The sequence below is a fragment of the Xiphophorus hellerii genome, chromosome 9, assembly GCF_003331165.1.
Source record: "Xiphophorus hellerii strain 12219 chromosome 9, Xiphophorus_hellerii-4.1, whole genome shotgun sequence".
NCBI lineage: Eukaryota > Metazoa > Chordata > Actinopteri > Cyprinodontiformes > Poeciliidae > Xiphophorus > Xiphophorus hellerii.
Genome location: NC_045680.1, coordinates 19,359,980 through 19,368,808, shown reverse-complemented (window position 1 = coordinate 19,368,808; position 8,829 = coordinate 19,359,980). Strand labels below are relative to the sequence as shown.

Sequence of the window (8,829 nt, the reverse complement as noted above, 5' to 3'; positions counted from 1 at the left end):
GTTGTGTAATAATGTTTTTCTGTGACTCTAGAAAAATGGCCTGGGCTTAATCAGGCAGAGGACAGTGAAAGTGCCTGTGGAACTAGGGAGGGGGTAGTGAATAGGCTAATGCTTGTGTAACTTGGATGATTTCATGCATTTTTATTAAGAAACAACAATTTCTCCACAGTATTTGGTTTCAAACGATTTCTATTTTTTGACACTACATGGATGAGGTGTTATTATTGTACCCCAACTCCTTGGAGCACAATAAACACCTCACCTTTACAGAAAATAAGAAACAGTGAAAAATACAGTTCCTCATAAGCAAACCTAATGCATCTGCAAATGTTCAGTTCACCTTACCTTGTTAGGGCTTATCAAATCAAAATGTTCCCACATAGGGGAAATCCTCCTCTTTCTCGCCGGCTCCATCCTACTCCTATCCTGTCCTCGCGCTCCTAAATCTCCTATCTATCTATCTCTCTCCTAAACTCTCCAAACACCAAACTAACTGTCTCAAACTAAATAACCATTATCCAAACTCTGCTATCCAAACTATCAAAACTCTATCTACTCTCTCAACTGACCGCAACTCGCCTACAACAACCCACATTTTGAATGGAGCCTGTGGGGATTCCAAAGCTGTCAAACCCCGCGCCAACATCTGAGCCACTTCCCGAAGCAGTCACGTGGTACAGCCGGGCAGCAAGGCTTCGGACGTCATCGTTTTCGGCTCCTCCCCTAAATGAAGCACGCTTCGATACGCGCTTTACGGAAACGCCCCCTCCATTACTCGACACACGCCTCGAAGCCTCGGCACATCACGTAACATCACTATGCTCATCTGTGCCGTCTGGATTATTGAGACTTTCATTGTTAAATCATCATTGCCTTCACTTCAACCTGGGTCTACCGCTTTTCTCCTCACCATCTACACCCCACTTCATGACACAAACTAACAGAGAAACAAGAATGAAAACTTGCAAATATTCAGATCTTACATGTAGAAAAAGTAAAAAAAAAAAAAAAAAAAACTACAATCACCCCACTGTGAACTAATCGGTGGGAAATATGTTTCTCTAACATTGTGCAAGTCAAGAAAAGGAAGCAGATCCTGATAGCCATCAGCGATATTTGCTGAATGTACTTTTTTGCAGAGATGCAAAGTCTTCAAGCAACCAGAGAAAAAACAACAAGTCTGAGCTGTAAACAGAGTTGCACACACAGGCCAACTGTGAAGTCATGGTGCTTTAGAAGCCAAATATTTTGTTTCCTAATTCAAGTTCATGTTTCTAATCAGATGTCGGCAAATTCTCACATACATAGAAAACTTTAGCGAATTAAGCTCTTTGTAAAAAATTAAATGCACAGAGTATTTAAGTATTGAACAAACTTTTTGAAAGCATCTTTTGCTTGTGACAAATTCAAGACATTTTCTATATGGATTTTGATTTTGGTTCTTCCTCACAAACTGTTTTCACATCTAAAACGTTCCAGGGGATATTTCCTGCGTCAGGACCTTCAGTGGTGTTCTTGTATCTTTAATCAACTACGAGTCAAGTAAATAACTTGGACACTTTAAGTTTTCTTATATATATATTTTTTTAAAAAGCACTAAGTGTGCATTACTTGTTTTTATAGTAAATTCTGTACCTGAGTACATCTACCTTACCTTTTTCAAAAACTTCAACAATGAGCACAACGGAATGACAAAAAGTGTTATTCTGTGCATGTTTACGTACAAAAAATGTTTTGCAATAATACACCAACTATTTTTCCAATAGTTGGCATATTGAGCTAATTTTCAGTAAATTCTTATTTATTATTACCTTTGTCATTTTCAAGTTATTTTAGTGATCAATATTAGTGTATTCTTCATTTACAGAAGGGTACCAACAATTTTGATCACATGTGTATCTTGGGTGTGTAAAGAGAGACAGTATTGGGCCTGTGCCAATAGTCTGAATCACTCAATGTTTGACGCGGCACCACCAGAGATGAGGTGGCGCAGTTCAGCCCTTCTTCCTTTCATCTGTTTAAACAGGCAATGTGCAAATTGAGCAATTTTGAACATAAAAATGTTAAAATCATACAGAAAACAAACTACACAAGAGTCAAGAGAATGAATTGATTTTCTTGTTCATACCTCTACTTATGATGATGCTTATCACTGGATGAACATGATGAAAGTTCATTCTTTTCTGAATTGCAGGACTTCTGAGGTGCAAAAACATCCATGGCATTCGTTTTTATTAGCTGGTTTGTTACATGTAAACACTGTTTATGCTTTTGAAGTGTTTTAGTACAAAGAGTTTAGTAATGTGACTTAGAGTTGGTATCAGAAAGTACTTAGGCAGTTAACCTAAGTAATTTAGAAAAAGAAAAATTCTGAAAGCAATTGTTGATTGTTATAAAGTTTTGAGAAACAAAATATATTTGAAAACTTTTTTTTTTTTATTGCCTTCAGAGGAAAAAGGTCATTTTCTTACCAAATGAATTGTTTATCTGAAAGTTACTTTACTTCATTTACATCTCTGTCTTTCTTTCTTTGTTTGCTTTGGGTTTATTCTCACACAGAGCACTTGCAGCAGCTTGTGGTTTGGTTCTTCGGTTGAAAGTTTTCTTTTCCTACTGTTAACCACAACTTATTTCTGTGTTTTTTTTAATAAAGTAAAAAAAAATCCCCATTCACCCAAAGCATTGTTACTCCTGATCTGTTTTTTTAATTTTACTTAAATTTATATACAGTTGTGTATATCCTTGTAAAAAGACAACAAACACATGACACATAGTGAGAAATCAGCATTTTGTTTATCTTTTGAAATTACACACATCAATCTATAAAAGCTCAAGCTTCTATCTAAATACCATGAACAAAGCAATATTTTCCTTAAGGCTTGTATTGGTAGCAATAATCAAAATTACTTAATATAACGCCAACATTTCTCTCAAACATACACTATTAACTATTCATTCAGCATTTACTACAATGATCAGAGCAGGCACTTTAAGAACAGCCAATCTTAGTATAAAATACAGAATTATAACACCGACAAACTTAACCAAATAAAACAAATTATCAGACCATTACTCCTGCACTAAAAATGTTTTTATTGTCAAATTGTTTGATCAAGGTGATATGTGACTTAGATGCTGTTTCAGTTGTCCTTCAGGATATTATTGATCCAGTCAGTGGTGTCAGGTACGTTTGTGTACTTATACAGAGTGGAACCATCGATTGGTTTGCTTGCTGACACCACTCCATATGCCATTCCATTGCAGATTAATGGACCTCCGGAGTCTCCCTATAAGCACACACACAGAATGTTGGGAGTGAATTAGACGAACATTGAAATTGATATTTTATTTTGAGTGACAATTTTTTTCTCTTATTAAAAATAATGAAAAAAAAAAAATTACCCCACTTGTTCCAGTTTTTCCTTCAGAGCAGTAAGCACTTTCTTTGACACAATCCCGATTTTCAACAAGTCTGACATTGACTTCCAGCAGTTTCGAAGGCAATTTTGTAGATGACCGCAGTTCCCAACCGCAGACTGAGCATGGATTTGGCAGTGAGCTACTTTTCTCCTTTGCCGGCTCAATATGTTTGATATGGAGGGCCGAGCTTACATTGTGGGACAACTGAAGGAAAAATTGGAGATAGTATTAAACAATAAAAAAATGTGCACTGTATTTTTTTTTTTTTTACAAATTTTGTACATATGAAAACATATTAAAATAGATACAAAGAACATGTTTTCCTATTTGTTAAAATAGTTTCAGATAAATATAAATTATACCTTCAGCAGCATTATGTCATTTGTGTAATCACTTTCATTGTAGTGATCATGTGGAAAATCTTTCTTCACTGACACTTTTTTATGGTTTTCACTGTGTTTGTCAAACCCATAAAAAACGTCATAGGACCCATGATCCCTAGTAAACAGAAATGGAAGAAAATTAGAGTTTTTTTTGTTAGTTTTTTTTAAATCTGTCTCCAAGCATTCATTTTAATGAAATCTATGATCATGTCACACTGACTTGGCCTGGCAGTGAGCTGCAGTCATCACGAAATCTTCTCTAATAAGGAATCCACCACAGCCTTTCAACTCATCAGCCTTATTCACCAGCCGCAAAAACACCATATACGACCGTTTGTGTGGATTAACCTCATGGCCTCCAATGATTTTCCCTGCATGAACTTGTTTTTTGGTAAAATACAAAGTTAATGGTGATGATAATGACACAACTATTAACACCATCAAAATTAAGTCACTGAAAAGATAAATAGATGATAAAAACCAAGAAATATTTAAAATATATATATATACACAGTATAACACATCCAACAAAGATTAAACATGCACAATAAAACGTTGACACAATTAACATTTACAGACTGCGGCAGAGACTCACCTGGACTTTGAAAAGTCAGTAGAAGCATCAGTGCAGCGAGGTTGCAGAAGATGAACATGATGGGGTCACAGACGGGGTGAACTGCTGAAGAGAAGTGCCAACAGCTCTGAAAACATCTCTTTTTATATGCTTGCTTCAGGGGGAGAAGATTAGGCTGTCAATGCAAATGATGTGGCTTTCTACCAGTCATGACGTGAAATCGTGCCACTAGGTAACTCAGTTTTTCTAATTCTGAACAGTCAGCAAAACCTGAAATTCTGCATTGTTTCTGCTTGAATCATGAAAAGTCTTTAAGTTAAAACAACAAACAATTTTTAGTTTTAAAGTAGTTGAATTTTGAACTTTTAATCAGCGATCATCAGTCAGTGATCAGCTTGTCTTTTTGAGAGAAGACAACCTGATCACCCTCCTGTTTCAACCTTATTAGGAGCAGAGTATTGGTTTTGTTGTAGGAAACTGTGCAGGCCTCTTTATGAAAGTCTCTCTGCACGCATCACTTTGATAAGGATACACAGATGACAAGGTTTTGTGGCCTACAGATCCTTCAACACATCTGATAAAGACGAAAAAACAGGAAGGCATGTTTCTGAGAACTATCAGAATGGATTTTTATCTTTAGGCCTCTTCCATCATGCAACCATTTTATGCAAGCTTGCAGATAAATTAAAAAGGACAATTAGTACAGAGGGCTTATTAGAGCATAGAAATAAAGCCTGCTAGGATCTGATTGTTTTATTAAGTAGCTACACTGAAGCATTTCTTAATGCCCAATTTTGTGATACATAAAAGTTTCCAACATCGTCAAGTAAATATGCTGCAAACGTGTCAAATAAGTTGTAGACCAGACTTGGCTTGTCTATGAAAATCTACTAAAAACAGACATGTTATTCTGTCATGCAGATTCCAAAGAGAGCTGATTAGATTTCAATATTTTCATCGCATTATTAACTTTTTTTTTCTTTTAGGATTCCAATTTCTTCCTATATCTTGCAATTTTGTGAGACATTAAAAAGATTGCTCTGACTGCTGCATCTCCGGAAGAGTGAAAAGTAACGTGCATCTCTGTTACTTTCGAAGTGACGCACATTCCTGCTTTGCATTAGTCAGATTCTTTTTCCCATGTTTACTTTCATAAGGACTGTTCAAATAGTAATTCTTAAATTACTTTTTGAACTATTACCTCTAGATCCTATCCACAAACTAGTGTGGTCAATTTCAGAAAAAGAAAAAAAATATATATATATATATAAATATACAGTATATACTGTATATAAAGATGCTCATGAACATCTTTTAACAAATAACATCTGATGAGGTGCAAAAAGTGTGGCAGTTAAAGTCTAAATAAAAGCTGTTTCAGTGTGTTTTGTGCACCTACAACAAAATGATGGGATTTATATTTTTACTAAAAACTCAAGTGCTGATCACAATGTCTGATGTGATCCTGAGGCCTCAAGTTGAGCTCTGAGTTCACTTTAAGTCAGAGCCATATGCAGACACTTCTCTGTTTTTTACTTGTTAGTGTTTTTTATGTCACCACTGCCAGTGAGATTAGAAATGGAAATCAGGCACCTGGCTATAATCGCTTGTGTAGAAAAGGCAAGTGCTCAACAGAACAAAACCAAAGCACTAAAATACAAAATGAACCCATAATGTTGAGATCCTTAAAACCAAAGTCTCAGACAAAGTATGTGATCACAAATGCAGAAGCAAATGCCAAATGTTTACCAAGAGATCCAAGGGAGGACAATCAGTAATAGGCCGAGTAAACATTCCCAGGACATTTTCAGAAGTACAAATAAAATGGGACTTGTAGAACATTCTTTCTCACAAAAGGAAAATGTGAGATGTAGAGCAGAAACACCTCTCTAATAAGATAACCCATAAGTTCTAAAGTAGTCCTTTCTAAGAAGATACTAGCACCTTAATGTGCCTAATGTTCACCATGGTAACTTTAAAAAACCGACACTGAGATGATACCTGCAATGATCTTTTTAGTTGGATGATGATGACAGACAAATGTGGCGGTGTGGGGCAGAAAAAAAACAAAACAACTAAATGCAGAGGGGGCCACTGGCTCGACCTCGAGTATAGACAGCACCCACAAGGACCACTCAGCCCTCATAGAAGACCTGTTGATACAGAGAAATATGTTTTAACTCTCAACACTTCTTAAAACAAGGCCTCATATTCTATTACTTATCTGGAGTGTTTTTACCCTTCATGTCAATATGGGTCAGAATCTCTTAGAAAAAGTGTTTCTGACATTTTGCAGAATCTGTGCCATAAGGACAAAGGAATTTCTAAAAGAAAAAACAAGTTTATTGCAGTACCAGCAAACTGTGCCTAATAATCTCCCTGTGGGAAAATAACAGTGCATTTTTGCTAGTACTGTAAACTGCATTTGCTCTCTATATTTATATTTTAGTCACAGTCTCGTAAGAGTTGAAAGTAAGAACAAGCTCAGGGCGGTTTAAACCATGACTTGAATATTTCATATAATACGTACATTTTATGTATTATATACATATAGTATGTATAACATACACATGTAAATGCTCAGAATTTACATGTGTAATTTTTTTAATTTATCAGATGTTGGTAGATCTGTTGTCACAAAATTCCTACACCATCTCTCCCTCTTTATCATAGAGGAAAATGAAAAAAAATTACCTTTTAAAGCCACATGCAGAGTTTCTCACGTTAACATATATCCCGTTTCTAAAATGATTCTAAGGTATCATGTCCTGTTTATGACGAGAAGCAACTTCATCATGCTGCCTGATACACTAGTATTGCGTAGTCACATTTTATATGTTTGTTCAACAACATTTTGCACTTTTCAAGCTGCTTCTGAGCTGGCTTTAGGATTTAATGCTTATCCGCGAAAATAAGCAGTTCTGAAACACATTTCTCCCATGTATTGCTTTTTTATAGATCTTTTTTTTGTCTTTTATAGATGATCTGTTATACAAATTTCACTTTTTCTTGCAAGTTTGTGCAAGAAACTTGCAAGAAACATTCAGCCTTTATTCAGCTGAAAAATAAAACATTCAGCCTTTTTCTGGAAATAAGTTCATGTTTTTGGTGTCTGGAAAATGAGCCGTTTCAAAAATCTCCCATAGTACCATTGTGCGTCTGTTGGTAGCCATTTTCACGTTATAAAACGAGAGCGTAAACCAGTGGTGTCCAAAGTCGGTCCTTAAAGGCCGGCATCTTACATAATCTAGTTCTCTTCCTGGTGGTAGAAACAACCTTTTCAGCATGTCAATGTTCTTCTGAGGCCTCTAATGAGCCATCATTTGATCCAGGTGGGTTAAACCACGGAGAGAACTACAACATGCAGGATGCCGGCTCTCGAGGACCGACTTTGGGCGCCACTGGCGTAAACATTGAGTTGGCGGGGGATGCAGACAGTAACAGCTTATTTGATAAAGATGAAAGAGCAATAAAAGAGCTAATACTGAAAAATTAAAATAGGCAAAACTCAGGAATCTCATTCTCTTAAGATTGATTTTGTGCAGAGAATGTAATGAATATGTTTTGTACTGCACATAGACCCATTGTCACTTGCTTAAAAGGAAGCATAACAGATCCCCTTTAACACAATAATGAAATTCTCGACAATGTGTTATCTTTAACCAACACATTATACACACGAGAATTATTTTACCTCCGGGCTACTGTAGCAGAATCTTTGGCCCCAGTGAACATGTGGTCATTTTGGCCCCTGAGGGAGATGAATTTCCTGTCTGCTCCTTGGTCCCTAAATCAAAGGGGCAAATTAGTATAAAGCAACATGTCTTGCTTAACATTGAAACTGAGCTTAGCCAAATATTTTTCCTGGCAAAGAATTAGATAAGTTTAGTTATTCCTTTAAAAATACCAAAATATCACAAGTGCTTTGTTTTATACTGACATTTACTTACATTTCTATTTTTTTAACTCTTCATCACGTTCTGTTGAGAAAGCTGTTCCAAAATAATAATAATAATAAATTAATATTACTATACAATATTATAAAATGTATAGGACATTTCTACAACAAAGAATAAAAGAAGTGATTTATTCATTTTCAAATGCAATCTTCAGGAAATGTATGTTGTATCTTTCAATACAGCATATATTAACTGTGCTTAATTATATCTGTGTTTATCTTGCACTCATTCGTGAAAAGCCGTATGGGTTTTCAAAACGATGTGTCATGAGTCATGTGTTTCCTCAATCCCCCTGCCAGCTGATTAGTGGAGCTGGCTAGTAATGTAACTGGAACAGAGATCTCCGCAAATGTCGGAGTAATATTATAATTAAGAAAACTTTTGATAAACCAAGCAGATATTCTTATTTTAAACTGGTACATTCTCACCTAAAAAATTTTTTAGAGTAAATTGTGTGTCAATTAAAAAGTAATGCACACAAATTTACTTACAG

The 8,829-nt window shown here is 35.6% G+C and overlaps 1 protein-coding gene across 2 annotated transcripts; it reads right to left on the bottom strand.

Moving 5' to 3' along the window:
• Positions 1 to 2,771: 2,771 nt before the first annotated feature.
• On the bottom strand, positions 2,772 to 4,563 carry LOC116725302 (mast cell protease 1A-like). Of its 2 annotated transcripts, none has more exons than XM_032571259.1 (5): positions 4,399 to 4,563; positions 4,024 to 4,183; positions 3,783 to 3,918; positions 3,408 to 3,624; positions 2,772 to 3,287 (listed from the first exon to the last, which is right to left on the bottom strand). In XM_032571259.1, exons 1-5 carry the CDS (start codon positions 4,454 to 4,456, stop codon positions 3,199 to 3,201), a joined length of 660 nt encoding a protein of 219 aa, XP_032427150.1. In that variant the 5' UTR covers positions 4,457 to 4,563; the 3' UTR covers positions 2,772 to 3,198. The 2 variants fall into 2 exon arrangements, with proteins under 2 accessions (XP_032427150.1, XP_032427149.1); XM_032571258.1 differs by having other exon boundaries at positions 3,403 to 3,624; positions 4,399 to 4,539.
• Positions 4,564 to 8,829: the final 4,266 nt, after the last annotated feature.